This window comes from Pimephales promelas, chromosome 13 (assembly GCF_988280905.1).
Source record: "Pimephales promelas chromosome 13, fPimPro1.hap1.1, whole genome shotgun sequence".
Lineage (NCBI taxonomy): Eukaryota > Metazoa > Chordata > Actinopteri > Cypriniformes > Leuciscidae > Pimephales > Pimephales promelas.
Genome location: NC_142781.1, coordinates 22435350 through 22453110, shown reverse-complemented (window position 1 = coordinate 22453110; position 17761 = coordinate 22435350). Strand labels below are relative to the sequence as shown.

The 17761-nt window shown below is 37.0% G+C and overlaps 2 protein-coding genes across 2 annotated transcripts; one reads left to right on the top strand and one right to left on the bottom strand.

Moving 5' to 3' along the window:
• Nucleotides 1-9592: 9592 nt before the first annotated feature.
• rhov (ras homolog family member V) lies at nucleotides 9593-11063 on the bottom strand. The gene is made up of 3 exons (XM_039693285.2): nucleotides 10730-11063; nucleotides 10566-10624; nucleotides 9593-10174 (listed from the first exon to the last, which is right to left on the bottom strand). The coding sequence occupies exons 1-3, from the start codon at nucleotides 10926-10928 to the stop codon at nucleotides 9728-9730; spliced, it is 705 nt and encodes a 234-aa protein (XP_039549219.1). The 5' UTR covers nucleotides 10929-11063; the 3' UTR covers nucleotides 9593-9727.
• Nucleotides 11064-11609: 546 nt separating this feature from the next.
• On the top strand, nucleotides 11610-17391 carry vps18 (VPS18 core subunit of CORVET and HOPS complexes). Its single transcript, XM_039693284.2, has 5 exons — nucleotides 11610-12028; nucleotides 12111-12252; nucleotides 12596-12687; nucleotides 13803-15673; nucleotides 16324-17391. Exons 1-5 carry the CDS (start codon nucleotides 11938-11940, stop codon nucleotides 17050-17052), a joined length of 2925 nt encoding a protein of 974 aa, XP_039549218.1. The 5' UTR covers nucleotides 11610-11937; the 3' UTR covers nucleotides 17053-17391.
• Nucleotides 17392-17761: the final 370 nt, after the last annotated feature.

The window sequence follows — 17761 nt, the reverse complement described above, 5'->3', positions numbered from 1 at the left end:
GGCTTCATTTCAAATCATCAGTCTACATCAGTCTACAATGACCTTTGGTCTGGACAAACTCACATTAAGAGAGCCACAATAGTTAGCCTCTTGATGGCTTGGTTAAATTACATTGGTGAGGCTGGATATTGCTTCTCCCAGTCTTACATTTTTTTAAAAGTTATCTTCTAAAAATTATGAGGAAATTAATCTGCCATGATATCATTTAGGTTTTGTAAATGTCAACAAATGTTTGCCTTTCATGTTAAAGGAACAGTGTTACAGGTTTCCAAAAAAATCCACATCAGTGGAATTTTTTTACAATGAAAAGTGTGCAAACCTTCAACTCTGATGGGTCCCATTCCTTCAGATTGAGTAAGCAAGAACCAGTCACGTTTAAACGTTTATGTCATTGGAAAACACAGCTGACCCACATGCCAGTCTTGCATGCTTTGTATTCTTTCAGTAATACTACCATTAGAGCGAACAAATGATAACACAGTTGTCTGACAAAGAATTTTGTGACTCTTGTATGAGTTGCTTTCTTTTCTTAGCTCAGTGTCAAGAACTTAATCCGACTTTGAATTTCCATTGTAAGAAATATTTTGCACTACTTTGCATGGGATCTTTAGTCAAGATTAACAGCAGTAATCATAATTGATAGCACAACAGATTGTGGTGGTTCATAAGGGTGTAAATGACGTGGTGACAAAAATCAGGATACATTTTAATCAAGATTTCTAGAGCACTTTTCCACCTTTTGCAACTCAATATTTACCTATTTCCTGTGAACGTGCAAAACGTCCGATTCTAATTCAAATTACTAAAATAAAGTGCAGTAAACAATAAAACTTCATTCTCGCTACAAAACGAATGTGATGAAAATTATGATAAAGACAATCAATTCAAATAATAGGATAACAAATTCCAGTTTTCAATAACAAGCAGCAAAACAGACTGGAAGTGGCTGAACCAATCTTGCACATTCAAGTTAAAGATGGTCACACCAACTCTTACGGTAAAGATAAGTTGGATGACTAGCATGTCATGTAGAATACAGTGAAACAAGGCACTCTCCATTATAGTTGTAAATGTTCATGCATGGAATGATTGAGGGACAGTGATGGTGTTCTCATTAGCCAATGATCTTGTCACTCAACAGGCCTCAGCAAGTGTGAGAATTTAGGCCACTTGATGCACCATTAGTAAACATGTTCTGATGTCAGCATGTCTTCCCTTTTCGGTACTGGCCCGGTTGGTTGGGAAGTGTGGGATACTGTTGGTTGTTGTTGTCATCTTGTCCTTACTTGCAGTTGCGCCTCTCAGTTGGCTCGTGTGGCTGCACCCCCACCCCTAGATGGAAAGTGTGAGAAAGGCACCGCCTTCTGATTCTCACCCTTGATGGACCTGTCATAATTAATTCACTTACCTAAAGAGAGGCATCTCATTAGTGCAATAAAGATGTTGATATTTTTGGAACTTTATAGCTGTTTGCGTCCCAAGTTTTTTTTTTTTATGATCGATTGAATTATGACTGTATGCATCTATGACTGTTCCAAATCTAATGAGCTTCCAAGCATCTTACTTGAAATGAAACCTATTAAGTGATTAATGTTAAATGCTCTGAAACTGAACAGCAGGCTCAACATTTGCTGCAACATTAAAGGCAATGTTTTTCACAAACACTTTTTGTTATACTCTTAGAATATAGAACCTTAAAAGGTTCTAAAACGCTACGTATTTGGAACCCCTAAAATGCAATGCATGTGAATGATCACAAAATTCAAGATATGTGGGTTAAAAAATGTAATTAATTAATATCAAACAAAGAGTGCCATTTCAGTTTTTATCCTCCTAAAATCTGCATGATTAAAATGTGATATTAAGTTACTACAACAGTTTAATAAACAATAATTTAATTACAAATACAAAATGTTGCAGAATAATGTAATATATGAATGAATAATAGCCTTTAAAGAACCTTTGTGCCAAAAGTGTTCTTTCTTGTCATTATTGAACCTTTTTTTTTAGCATAAAATGTCCTTTGGAGTTGAGTAAAGAACCCCATGCTACATATATAGAACCCTTTTTTCTAAGAGTGCATGGTTGAAATTCACTTTACATCCTAATAGCAATCAATAATATAAGTGGTCTAAATATTTATAAAATCTAATGTCTCAGGACCAAAAAAAAATGTCCTTCCAATCATTGCATTCCATCCTCATTGGTGGCTGTTATATGGGCCACTCTACGTAAGCCATCCACCATATTGGAACGGTCAAATCCGGTCTGTGAACACTCGAGAGAGAGTTACCTGAGCATCTGCAACCACTGATGCCTTCATCTTCATCTTGTTGTGTTGATCAGTACAACAAGATGAAGCTGATGCCTTCATCTTGTTGTGTTAGCTTAGTAAAAAGTCTATTGAAGATATATATATATATATATATATATATATATATATATATATATATATAGAGTATGTCACAATATATATATATATATATATATATATATATACATATATGCAATAGACTTCAGCAGTTGATTTTGATAAACTATTACAATACAACAAGATGAAGGCATCAGCTAACACAACATTACCATAACCTTATCATAAAAGTTACCATAGTTCAAAACCCTGTAATATTGAGTTAATACATATAAAACACAAACCAACACATTCTCAAGAAAGGTTAGCCCATTTCTTCAGAAATTTAAATCTCAACCAGAAGCTGTGCAATTGTTGTGGTATCATTGATTTTTACCGTGAGTAATGACACACTGACTGTTCCAAGATGGCCGACGTGTCTGGAGATGTGGAATGTGGCTTCTATGTATACTATGGCCTGCCCTATGTTTAAAAAAACAATAGAAGTATACTAGCACACAAATATTGGGTACAATATGCAGTTTTTAGTAAGTATTTAAATAAAAATTTTGATATTGTTTTATAATATAGCCTATTTATTATGTAAATATACGGGGGTTGGACAATGAAACTCAAACACCTAAGACCACAATAATTTGTTAGTATGGTGTAGGGCCTCCTTTTAGCATAGCATCAATTCGCCTTTGGAATGACAGATGCAAATCCTGCACAGTGGTCATTCCTCTTCCAGAACAGTGACCATGTCCTCTGTGATGCTGGTGGAAGAAACTGACTTCCTCCCAATCCCCTCCCAATCCTTTCTGACTCCCTCCCAATCCCCCGAAGTGTCTTTAAAATATTTAGATCTGGTGTCTGTGCAGGCCATAGGAGATGTTCAGCTTCCCTTTCATGTTCAACAATCATTCTGTCACAAGTCTTGCTGTGTATTCGTGTATTATCATGCTGATATGCACGGCACCCCCTTCAGGATACAATGTTTGAACCATTAGGTGCAAATGATCCTTCAGAATAGTTGAGTCTTTGACAGTGGAATGCCATGATATTGCTTCACTCTGGGCAGCAACAGTCTCTTTGGGGCTTCTACACACCAAAAATCCCACGGATGTGCGGAAGACAGTGAAGGTGGACTCATTAAGGAACAATACATGTTTCACATTGTCCACAGCCCAAGATTTGCATTGTTGGCACCGATTAAACCAACATTTGTCATTTGATCCGACTCTATGGAGCTCTAGACAAAAGTTTTGGTGGAAACAGGAGAGTCTAGGTGCACATTTAATTCTACAGTGTTTTGGGCACCTGTGGGTTTATGTTTTTTGGATACAATCCAGGTTAGAACCTGACATCGCTTTCAGAGAGATTACTCTTAGGTTGACAGTTACTCCTGGATGTGCATCATCCTACGTGGAGGAATGCCAATATTACCCTGGATACCATTATAGCTCCCAATACACCACAGAAACTTGCTGTCCTGGTCACAGATGAGCCAGTGTGATGCACACCAACAATTTGTCCTCTTTTGAACTCTAATATGTTGTATCATGGATTGCAATATTTTACATAGCTGTGTTATTGCTCAGCTAATACAACCTTCACACTCTGCTCTTAGTGATGGAATGTAAAATCAAGGAAGATTGGCCACCATATATAGGCTTGAAACCTCCAACACGGTATATCAGACAGTGTTTCAGTTTTATTATCCAACCCTTATACTGAATGAATTATGAGTGTATTTAATGATTTATAATTATAGATATAAAAACCGTATTCCCTTGATCATGCATCCTGGGATTGTTGTCTCTGCAAGGAAAAAATGATGATGTTGTAAAATTTATCTGGCAGCATAATTATAATTTCCTGTTGGAACAGAAGTTGTCTCTGAATTGCACATGGGGGCCCTTGAAAGGACACTTGGTTTTGGAATGGTTTACTTTGAGAACAGCACCTGTGCAGTCAGAGATATTCTAGAAGAATGAATGGAAATCAAAATATAGTAAAGTGAAATATCAGTAACACTGTCATGATTGCATCTTTGTGTTTATGTTGACCAAAATTGATTTTTTTGTTGGTCAGACTCAGCAGATCGTTGCTCAATGGGTTTCAAAAGGTTAAACTGTAACATGGACAAAAGTGGCATATCAATGACATAAGAACAGCCCAATTGATTTAGCTCAATGGTCAGAATGATACCATCACATTGAACAGTCCAATCAAGGCTTATATCAAATCTTTAAAGTCATTATCAGCTCATCAGTATTGTGAAAGCAGAACAGTTTGAGGATCAGAGTGGCACAAATCTTTTGAAGACAGACATTGGTGATGCACGGAAAGACATGTAGCCTATTAACTGTCATTCACTTATGAAGCAATCCATCATGGACGTTATCAAGCAATCTCTGTTCACAGGATCACATGACTGCTTACCAGTTATCTGTCAGTTCAACCAGGAACAGCTTTAACAGGGTTCTGTCTTGAAGTACATGTGTGAGAACTGAAACCATAACAGCTTATAAGCCACACACCCGAAACTGGGGATGAATCAAATAAACATGACAGTCAGTGTGGGAGTGTGTAACGTTATTGCCTACAGGCCGTTCTGTAGACAACAGCTGTGAGCCAAGTAGAAGCCCTCGAACTGTCCCTTATCACAACTTTTATTTTCCTGATTAACACTTTCCCCCTGCTAGGGGGATCTTCTCCACAACAATATTTGCTGTAATTACAAAGATTCATTTAAGTTCTAAGTTTGGTGTAAAACATCACTTAAGTAATTTAATTTCACGAAGACCGTTTATAAGTGTCAATGTGTAAGTCTAATTTTAATATATACTGTATATGTATATAGACAAACATCACTCTTACTATTTTTCATACTTTGTTGATTACTTTGTTGAACAAAAAGTATAACATTTGGCTATTAACTTTTACTACAAAATGTATGCTATGGACATGAATGATAACTCAAATTATGTTTATCATTGAGAACAAGCTATTACTTTTTTAACTTATCATACTAATTTGTTTTTAATTGAAAGATTATAAATTGGTCAAATAAATCCCATGGAGCCGGGTCGCAATATCAGAGTCTTGGGGGTATAGGCACCAATAAAAATTAAACAAAACAAAACAAAATAAAATAAAAGCATTTTGTCTACCAGAAAATATATTTAAAAATTAATTGCATGCAATTCAGCAATCCAGCTGTTATTAATAGTGATATTCTAATATCAATCTAGCTTACTGCAATGTGCAACAAGTACCATACCAGCCACCAAATAATGTTACAAACTTTCAACACACTCATTCATTATTTAAAATAACTGAAAATGGAAAATCTAAAAAGTAAATCAAATTAGAAATATGAGTGAATACTATTATAGAATATAAATAATTCTTAAATGATATTGGTACGTGGCAAAATCTTGAAATGCCCTATAGCATCATGGTACAAATCCCCCTGACGCCTAAATGCCATAGCAGCTAGTATAAGTTATGCACGCAATGGGTGTAATGGGTGAATTGGTGCTAATGTTCAATATAATTTTGAAAGCACAAGATTCAAATGAAAATATTGTTAATATAAGGAATACAATCTGCCTATTCATCATCTTGTCCGCCAATCGGCTTCTGGCAATAAGAGTAACATGGGATTTAGCTGACCAGGAACAGGTTGGTGTGTGACTATACACCTGTCTCCTCTCAGGAGGCCTGTAGGTAAATGTGACAGCAGTGAAACTGGCTGTCTGCCAGAAAAGGCACAAGTCAGTTTAGTCTGAGCCCTGGGAAAGGGGGCGGGCAAGAAACTTAACAAAGGGGTGAGTAACCGTTCCTTTAACCACAAAGTGAGATGAACACCTCACCATTCATGGGAACCTAAACCTGTCAGGCCTGGCCTCTGTTGCTCAACATGTGGAAAGCGGTATCATGCTAGACTCAAAAACACAAATGCATCTTCTACAAAAATGGAAATGTGGGTGTGTGTGGACATGGCTGAATTTACAAGTGAATTAATTTAATTACTTCGTGTCAGGCTAATTATAGAAATTCGTTATTTATTGCTTTCCTGTATTTCCCTGCACTTTGGAGTATTTCTTAAGTATTCAGTATACCTTTAATTAAAACTTCGAAATTTTCTGTCCCTTATTTGAGTTGCCTACAAAATTGAATATACTTTCAGTTTTTCATTTATAATAAAATGAAATAAAACAATTTATAATTGCTCATAGAATATAGATGTGAAGAGTTCAGATGCAAAAGCCTCTAAATGCCATTTGAAATTTTCTTCTTTAATGATGATTTTTATCAAACTTGTATATTTAAGTTCAGTAATTTCACTTAAATAACAATTAATAGGTAATTATCATTGCCATTTAAGTGAAATCACTGAACTTAAATATACAAGTTTGATAAAAATCATCATTAAAGAAGAAAATTTCAAATGGCATTTAGAGGCTTTTGCATCTGAACTCTTCATGTACTGTATATGGTTTGATTCCATTCATTCATACTGACTGTGGTCTAGCAAGCATGAGGTCATCCGTAATTTGATCTTTCATATTGTTAGGAGCGGTAACACCTTATCTTGCCCTCATATTGGTTCAATTCAATGCAGCATTAGAAATTAGTCAGAAATTGTACAACTCACAGGATGCTCTTCTGGTCAAATGAGTAAAGCCCTACAGTGGAAGTGATTCATTGTTTTTAGGCTTACCGTAGCAAATTGGCACAATAAATATTTGCCCATGACAATTTTGTTACATGGCTTTTGTCACTTAAATGATTCAGCATGACTGTTTAGTGTTTAAGAGATCTGAGTTTAAAAGTAAACAGTTAGTATAAAAGTTCTGATCTGAACTAAAAAATTCAAGTTTGACAAGTTAAAAAGTTAAAGAAAAGTAAGAAAAGTTCAACATTTTAAAAAAGCTTTAAAGTTTGAATGCTATAAAAATAAACAAGAAAGAAAGAGGGATTTAGGGAGGTTTTATTAACATTTTTGTTTATTTTCTTTAATCTTAGGCCTTGGAAATGGATTTTTAAGAAAACGTCAAGGCATCATAACTGAAATCTAAATGTAAGTAGTTTGAACAGTACAAATGAAGGCAACAAGCCCTTTGTCTTCTGTTTACACTTCAAGGGTACACGAGTGACATCCTCTCCCACATTCAGCTGAGCTCAGCTCAAAGTCACAGCATGAGACCTTGGAGCAGAGAACTGTGAGTTCACAATGCATTCATATTCCTTCAGTACCTGACACTTCTCTGTGTGTCTCATTTACACCCTCTGAAGATATTTGTAGAACCATTTACATCAAGTTCTTATGCTGTTGGGGAGCGTATTCAGATCTCTATAACATTTGTTTGCTATGTCTATAATTTAGTAGCACATTGGATGTCCTAGCAAAACAGTATTTCTTCTCAAAACCACAGAAAAATGTATTTAAATATTTTAATCAGAATCAATTTAATAAAATTCAGTTCATTGTAATTAGAATTAAACTGGTGAAAGTAATAGTTTTATTCACCGAGTATATGTTTAATAGATCAAAAGTGACAGAAAATATATTACTAAAGTAACAAAAGAATTTTAAAATAAACACAGTTCTAAACTTTCATTAGTTTCATTAAAATGTATCACGGTTTCCACAAAATATTAAGCGGTACAACTGTTTGACTTGAATAATAATAAGAAATGTTTCTTGAGCAGGAAATCAGAAGTAGTTTTCAAAGGTTACTGAAGACACGTCACAGGAATGAATTACATTTTAAAATATAATAGAAGATGTTTATTTTGTATTAATATTTCACTATACACAATTTTACTGCATTTCCGACTAAATAAATGTAGCCCTGTTGAACAGAAAAGATAAAAACATGAAAAAATCTTAGTGTACCAACTTGGTTTCATAGACGGCTTAAGCTTGTCCCGGATTAATGCAAGTTTGAGCAGTTTTAATTGAAAGCGAGTGACTTGCACAGACATTTTAAAATTTCTCAAGACGCAAGCCAGTAATGTTTTTTTTCTAGTGCATGTTAATAAAAGTTATACTTAAAAATGTCCTAACTGAACTAATCCTGGCTTAATCGAAGCCCTGTCTGTGATACCAGGTCATATTATTGCTCAACTATTCTTCGAAAAATTACTAGGAAACAATATTCAATTTCAGCATGTTATTTTCATTTATTTGATATTTAAGAAAAACATTTTAAGATTATGTAAATAAACAATGTTCACATATAACACTTAAAGCAGGATAAAGACTTGGATAGGATAGTTGCATTGTAAAAACAGCATTGGAAATGTATTTTTTATTTATTTCTAGATGACGCATAAAAACACTGAAGGAGAAGCCGTTTAAAAGTGCTGCTTGAATTTGATCAAAAGGCAAAACCGTAGTGAAGACGAACAGAAAAAATGTTGAAAGTGGTACATCCTTCTAGCCTGATGCATTAAAACAACTGTTAAAGCAGAACTGTTAAAAACAAACAGCATTTAAAAAAAGATATCTTCCACAAGAAGCACATTTATAACAAAGACAGCACTGCTTACTCTGCGAGAAGTACATGCTGTCAGTAAAAGATTTAAAAAAATAAACATAACCGAGCTATGGCTCCAAAAAACGGGCTGGGCTGCTATACTTTCATTGGTGTGCGTGTTCTCACAATACATTTGCACAAGAGAGGACGCTAAACCAGTCTTAGCAAACCAGGAACAACCTTGCCAAATTTTCCCCAGATGTAGGAAACCATTTTCACACAAGCCTAATAATCTCATCTTCCCGATTTGCAAGACAATCCCCAGCTAAGATTTATATGGAGGACAGGCTGAATCATTGTAAGCGTGACGTGGGATTTATTTGGTCACAAGCACCTAAAGAGGAGTCAACTCACACATCGGCTTTAGTTTGGGGTGTTGCATATGAAAGAGTCTGTCTAAGTAGCGGCTGAGACAAAAGAGATTTGACAGATACCCACTCATCAGAGACGCATCCACGTGAGCGCCATTCAAGCTTTGAATAGGCAGCTAACCAGCTCATGCAAATTCATTCATTTACATATGGTGGGTGCTCTTTGTGAACAATAAAGAGAAGTTTTCTCTAATCTTTCTTCATAATGGGTCTATAAATCGTACATCATGTGTTACTTAAACAGGTTAAACGATTAAAACAATTGCGTTGTGTTGAGCAACGCAACACCTCTCAAATGTCACTGTAACATTTGCTGGGAAGTCCCACAGATCAAACAACTCCACCCATAAAATAAAGCTAAATGGCCCTAGGTAAACACATCGTTCAAAATAAATTAATATCTCGTATACAGTCTCGTATACTAAACAGTTCACACAACGTGACCCACGAGGTCAGACGAAGCAGAAGAACTTCTTCCAGCTGCATTTGGAAAAGGCTTTAGCTCGTCTGTCCGACAGTCTCCGTTTTTTGACTTTCCTGGCCTTGTGTTTAATAGCCGCGAATATCGCCGCGTCGAAGGCCTCTTTTAGGTTCTTCTGGGTCAGGGCCGAACACTCCACATACTCGGCGGCCCTGATCTTCTCGGCGATGCTCCGTGCCCGTGAGCTCAACACGGGTTGGACCTTGTATCTGTCCAAGTCTATGAGAACATTAACGTCCAACAGAAGGTCTGACTGTGTTCCAACTAAAATGATGGGGGATGATGGGTTACACGCACGAATCTCAGGGATCCATTTCTTGGTAATGTTCTGGAATGATGTGGGGTTAACCACACTGAAGCAGAGCAGGAAGACATCCGTGTGTGCGTAAGACAGAGATCTGAATTCATCAAATTCTTCCTGCAAGGCAAAAGACAAAGATAGATAAGAACACTTGACAACGTTAATAGACTTTTGTTTAACTTTTTTTAAAGTGACACTTTATTTTGTAAAACGTTGAAAGATTTACACTCGTTTAAATAAAGTTTACACTGTAAAAACGGTGGCTGCCTTAAATTGAGTACAATGAACTTGAATGTTTTAAGTCATTTCCACTCAAATTACATTAAACTGACTTAAAAAAACGAGTTGAAACTTGTAAAAAAAGTTGAATGAGTTAAAGCTTAAAACATATGTTGTCTAACTTAATGATACTGTTTTACAGTGTACAGACCTTTAAACAAAGTTTACAATTTACAGACATTTCCATTTTTAAAATGTTAACTCTTTTTAAATGAAACTGTTCAATTACCTGACCAGCCGTATCCATCAACTGAATCCGCACAGGGGTCCCATCTACCTGAACCTGTCCTGAATAATCAGAAGTAAAAAAAAGTCAAGTTTTCATCCTCACGATCATTAATTACTGTAAATGAACCACCATCAGCTAGAAGGGGTCAAAGATCATACACTTACCGGAGAAGACGTCAAAAGCCGTCTGTTTGTAATCCGTGGGGTATCCATTGGTGGTGTAGCTGACAATCATACTAGTCTTCCCAACCGCGCCATCCCCAACCATCATACAGCTGATCGCAGGTTCCAGCGCGTCGTCCTGCTCCAAGCACACCGACGGAACTCTTGACTCGTGGTAAAAGTAATCCATTTGAGGTGGCATGTCCAACAATTAAAGCCAAGAAGAAACGTCTTCAGGAAAACTTTTTGAACTCCACAGTATTGATTGGCGTCTTTGTTGAGACTGATGAGTGACTCATTACTTTCTCGACTCAAAAGCTGAATTGACTCTCTCTGTGATCTGTGACGGGACCTCTCTCTGCCTTTTGAATCGGCTCGACTTTGCATAGCCACGCCCACCATTGTCACGGGCCTTTGGTTTTAAACACAGATAAGGCATTATTGATTCGTTAACGATTTTAATCCCAAATAAATCTCAATGAAACAAACTGCAAGCCTTTTCTAAAGAGTAAAAAAAGACTCTTTAAATATCAAATGCATCCATGGTCATTTAAATAGAATGTTAAAAAAGAGACAGTCTGCATTTTCATTTTTATTTAACAAAACTGTACAAAATAAATAAAAATATTTTTATATATAAAAATGATGTGTATAATTTTAAACCACTGTCTTTGGGCCCGGATGTTGGACTGCCATGCTAGATTAATAAATAAATCAGAATAAATAAAAAATAACTGAAGCACAAAAATAACACAAATTAAGCATAATTCCAATCATTTCTAGTACTGACAATCCTTAACAAAACAGCGCCACTACGTGGACAGATAAAGAACAGCAGTGAAGTTTCTGTCATTGTAATCACATGATATTCATCAGCTGACCAAGACAGCAATGCTCACAACATAGATCGCTCTTTCAGTGCTGTCTTTATTGATAGATAAAATATAATTTGAAGCTCAGTTAGTTTTATTTTATATCTTTATTTTATCACTTTTATATTGTATTTAGTACACAACGGGGACGTTGGCAGTAAAAACAGCCCCTGAACAGGACGTTTAGCTCACATGCTAGCGTGTAATGGCTGGGAACAATTGGTAGAGATAACGTTGTTACTTTACAATGCAATTTTTACCTGCAATGTAAAGACAGGTTTAGTATTTGTTGTAAGTACTGTAGTTTTGTGAATATATATATTTTTTGCATAATTTGCAATGGCATCTATTCTGGATCAATATGAAGACTCTCAGAATATCCGTCAACACAGCCGTGTGTCAGCAGCCAACATCGGGATTACTCATTCAGGTACAAACCTACACAATTTAGGAAATTGCAATGCAAACATTATGATTTGGGGACGTTGTAGTATTTACTTTTTCGTTCACAGGTTTTGTGAATGTAAGGCTAGAAGAAGAGAAACCCATTTTCAACAAGCAGCGCATCGACTTCTCTCCTCCAGAAAAAATCAACCACTTCTCGGTGTGCAACAACCAGTTATGCATGAGTCTGGGGAAAGACACTCTGCTGAGGTAAAGTTGCCAGGCTGTGTTATCAACAACGGTTGGCGGTTGATAAGTTTTGCATTGATTAGTTTTATGTACATGCAATGAGTGATTAATGTGTGTAATGTCTGAATGGTGAAAGGACTAAGCTGTGAGGATGTGGACCATTAAAGGCAATTCTCTTTGAAATGCATATAAAGAATCTGCTGAATAGGATAAAAATCACCTAATCTGCCTTTTATTTGTGTTAAAGTAATTAATCAATTATTAATTTACTGATTTGATTTACATATGGCCTTAAACAAGTAGGATTGATTCCTATTTAAGCAGCATTTAAAATGTTGTAATAGACAAACACATTACTTTTCAGAATTGATCTTGGAAAACCTGATCAGCCAAATCAGATTGAATTGGGAAGAAAGGATGATGGCAAAGTGCACAGACTTTTCCTGGATCCTACAGGTAATCATATGTCGATGTTCAAACCTTGTTGTAATGGGATTTAAATGCATTTTGGACATCTATTAGATGTCATTATTAGACACATAAGTGATTTGATTTCCCTTGAAATTAGAATGACAAAAGAAGCATCAAGCATCCCAAAGTAGCGTAACGGATGTGAACTGAGGAATTCAGTTTGGCCACCATATATTTTCACATTTTTAAATATTTGGAAACGGATGCACAAGAAAAAACTCTGATATGATTTTTTTACATCATGTAAAGCTTTGCAATGCGTGTCATTGAGAGAAACAAATGCTCTGTTTACAACTGGTATTAAGCTCTGTTCCAGGTGATCCAATCGCAAATGGTTTAAACCTGATAATAACATGCATTTTCCATGTTAAGTCCAAATTCCATTATTATATGATCTTAAGTTAAATGATAAATGTACATTTATATGCCTTATGTCTATATTTATAAATTAAAAATTATTCTGTCATATGTTATTTTAATTAGAGGGTTACTTTTGTTTATTGCTGTAACCAGTAAAGGTTATAGCATCTGTTTGGCTAAGTGGTTGATTGACAGGTGAATAGGTTTGTCAACTTTTTAAACTGGTCAGTTTGGTCTGAATGCTTGACTAATTTTTCTTTTTCTTTTTTTTTTAGCTAGTAATTTTTTTGTAAATAAAAACATAGTATATATTTTAAAATAAACACTAAAAATATTATTTATATAAAATAGGAATATTACTTTTTAAAATGTTTACATTTATAAACTAGAGAAAGGCTACATTTATAAATGTAAATAAAGAATTATAATTTTTTTTTAAAAAACACTTCAGCACAGGGGTAGTTTAGGCTCATTAGATGGATCAGTTTTAACAATCCAAATCTGATGCATTTCTACCTCCTTAAGTGGTTTCAGTGATCGGATCACAGAACATTTTGTACCCCATTTACACTTGTTTTTAATGCTGACTGAATAATGGAATCACCCGAAATGAATCAGGTGAAAACAGGATCAAAAGCTCAGGCCTAGCTTTTTAAAACATGTGATTCGTTGTTGATCTGCTTAAAATGCTTTCTTTTTAATGCAGCCTGTAAAATGACATTTTCTCAATTATCTCACAGGGTCACATTTAGTCATCAGCCTCACCACAAACGAATGTGTATACCTAAACAGAAACACTCAGAAGGTCCGAAGTCTATCACGTTGGAGGGGCCACCTGATTGAAAGTATAGGTTGGAACAAATTAATTGGCTCAGAGACCAACACTGGGCCGATTCTGGTCGGCACCAGCCAAGGAATCATCTTTGAAGCTGAGATTTCTGCCTCAGAGGGCAGTCTTTTTAACACCAACCCAGACCAGTTCTTCAGACAGGTTCATTCCCTGGAGGAGGATGGCAAGCCAGCTCCGGTATGTTGCCTCGAAGTGGAACGTGGCTTGGAATCCAAGTCCTTCATCGTTGCGACCACACGAAAACGGCTGTTCCAGTTTGTAGGAAAGCTGGCGGAGGGATCTGAGCAGCAAGGGTTCAGCTCCATCTTTGCTCAGAACCAGGATCTCCTACCTAGCTTCCAGGAGTTTCCTGTCAACATGGGCTACAGCGAGATTACATTCTACACGTCAAAGCTGCGCAGTTGCCCCAAGAGCTTCGCATGGATGATGGGCAACGGAGTTTTGTATGGACAGCTGGACTACGTGCGTCCCGACTCCCTACTCAGTGACGTTCAAGTGTGGGAATACACACAAGACATTGATTTAAACTTCGTCAAGCCGATCTCTATAGTACTCACCCAGTTTCACTTCCTGCTGCTGCTTCCTGACCGTGTCAGGGGCATCTGCACTCTGAACGGGCAAGTTGTACATGAAGATGTATTTCCAGATAAGTTCGGCACCCTAAAAAAGATGATCAAAGATCCCGTCACGGGGCTCGTGTGGATCTACACAGAGAAAGCCGTGTTTCGCTACCACATCCAGAGAGAGGCGCGGGACGTTTGGCAGATGTACATGAACATGAATAAGTTCGATCTGGCGAAAGAGTACTGCAAGGACCGACCAGAATGCCTAGACATGGTGCTTGCCAAGGAGGCGGAGCACTGCTTCCAGAACAAGCGCTACCTGGAGAGCGCCAAATGCTATGCGCTCACTCAGAATTACTTTGAGGAGATTGCGCTGAAGTTCATTGAGGCCAAGCAGGAGGAGGCCTTGAAAGAGTTTTTGATCAAGAAACTGATCAGCTTGAAGCCCAGTGAGAAGACTCAGATCACTCTGCTGGTGACCTGGCTGACCGAACTCTATCTGAACCGGCTCGGTCAGCTGGAGGCCGACGACGGCAAGCAACACCTCTTTCTGGAGACCCGTGAAGAGTTCCGCACCTTTCTTAAAAGCCCCAAACATAAAGATTGCTTCTACAACAACCGCAGCACAATCTACGACCTGCTCGCTAGCCACGGCGACGTGGATAACATGGTGTATTTCTCAGTCATCATGCAAGATTATGAGCGTGTTGTGTCTCATTACTGCCAGCATGATGACTACAGTGCAGCTTTAGATGTTCTCTCCAAACACTGCGATGACAAGCTCTTCTACAAGTTCTCTCCGGTCCTTATGCAGCACATCCCCAAAAAGGTGGTCGATGCGTGGATTCTGATGGGAAACCGGTTGGATCCGAAGAATCTGATCCCAGCTCTGGTAAACTACAGCCAGATGGGCAGCATGCAGCAGATAACTGAGACCATCCGGTACATGGAGTTTTGCGTGTATGAGCTGGATGTCAAAGACGAGGCCATTCACAATTACTTACTGTCGCTTTATGCCAAACACAAGCCAGATGCCCTGTTATGGTACCTTGAACAAGCGGGAACCCACGTCACTGACATCCACTACGACTTAAAATACGCCTTGCGGCTTTGTGCCGAACATGGGTACCTGCAGGCCTGCGTCTTGGTTTACAAGATTATGGAGCTATATGAGGAAGCGGTGGACCTAGCTCTACAAGTATGTGTGCTTTGACATTCTTTTTTATTTCTGTTTAAGGGTATACCAGCATTACATTTTTTCTTTTACAATAACCGGTAACACTTGGATGTACGATGTTTTCTTGGGATCTTAGCCGTTTTTTTGCAAAAAGTTTATATATATATATATATTTAATAAAAATTAAGAAAACATTTTATTTAATTTTAATTTAATTTATTAATTCATAAATATTCTGTTTTTTATTTATTGCACCAAGTAGCATTTTCTAGCCAAATTATCTGAAATTTTAAAGACTTGAATTTGGCCATACAGTCATGAGGGTCTGCTGGAGTCCTCTCTATGATGTCGTTTTTTAAATATTAATAAGCAGTAAAGCAGTTGTGTTAATTTTTTTTTTCCTTCATTGTGATATTATGTTGTTTCACTCCAATTTTTTATACTCTCCCCCCAAAATATCAAAAATGAGTTTTAACTAAAAAAATGAAACATTCTCTTCATAGAAGAGGTGTCAAGTCATTCTATTTATGAATTGCAATTTTAATGTATTTTTTAATCAATTCATACATTTTAAAAAGCATCACAACCATTGACCTTAAAACCATCTATATTGGGATAATTGTGTGTTAATTTTTTTTTTATATATATAATGTATATGTTTATCCCTTTAGGTGGATGTAGATTTGGCCAAGTCTTGTGCTGACCTTCCAGAGGATGACGAGGAGTTGAGGAAGAAGCTGTGGCTGAAGATTGCTCGTCATGTGGTTCAGGAGGAGAAAGATGTCAAGAAAGCCATGAACTGTCTGTCCAGTTGCAACCTGCTTAAGATTGAGGACATCTTGCCATTCTTTCCAGACTTTGTTACAATAGACCACTTCAAGGAGGCAATTTGCAACTCCCTCGAAGAGTACAACCAACACATAGAGGAGCTGAAACAAGAAATGGAGGAGGCCACAGAAAGTGCCAAACGTATCCGTGATGACATCCAGGAGATGAGGAACAAGTATGGAGTGGTGGAGTCTCAGGAAAAATGTGCCACTTGTGATTTCCCCCTGCTCAACCGACCTTTCTATCTCTTCCTGTGTGGACACATGTTCCATTATGATTGCCTCTTTCAGGAAGTCATTCCTCACCTCTCTGCCTATAAGCAGAATAAATTGGAGGAGCTTCAGAAGAAGCTGGCAGCGACCACACAGACCACCAAATCCAGGCACAAGCCCAAAGAGGAGGATACGGTCAGCTTAGGCAAGGGCCAGGGAAGCAGAGAGCAGATCAAGTCAGATATTGATGACATCATAGCGTGTGAGTGTGTCTACTGCGGTGAGCTGATGATCAAATCCATCGACAAGCCTTTCATTGATCCACCAAAGTTTGATCAAGAGATGTCCAGCTGGCTCTGAAGGACACATTTCTGCACGAGTTCATCTGAGGGCTGCACAATAAAACCTCTCTAAAGCTCTATGATTTAAAATGTACATATGCTGATAAAAATGTAACCATTTGTGTATTGTGAAAATTGTATTTTGTTTTGAATTTTACATGCTATATGCTAAATTAATGAATATTAACATGCTTATGTTAACAGATATGTACTGTAAAAATGGCCTTCTTTGATTTATATGTACCGGTATGTTTGCTTCCATAGACCAGTGGGCACTACAAAATTTAATATGCAATTGTTTTCATTTTGCATTGTATTGTATGCAGCTAAATAAATAAATAAATGCTATTTGACCAGACTTTGTGTTATGATGGGATGTAATAGCACAAATGTGTGCACTGAAGGGCATTTTTCCTACTGTAAAAAAAGAGAAAAACTTTTTGTATATATATATATATATATATATATATATATACATACACACACACCTAAAGGAGTATTAGGAACACCTGTTCAATTTCTCAATGCAATTATCTAATCAACCAATCACATGGCTTCAATGCATTTAGGGGTGTGGTCCTTGTCAAGACAATCTCCTGAACTCCAAACTGAGGCCCTGTTTACACGAGAACGCTCGCGGGTGAAAACGTAAAAATATTTTCTTGGATGTGCCTTTCGTTTACACGGCAACGGCGTTTTTGGGGCTTAAAAGTGCAAAAAAGTGAATC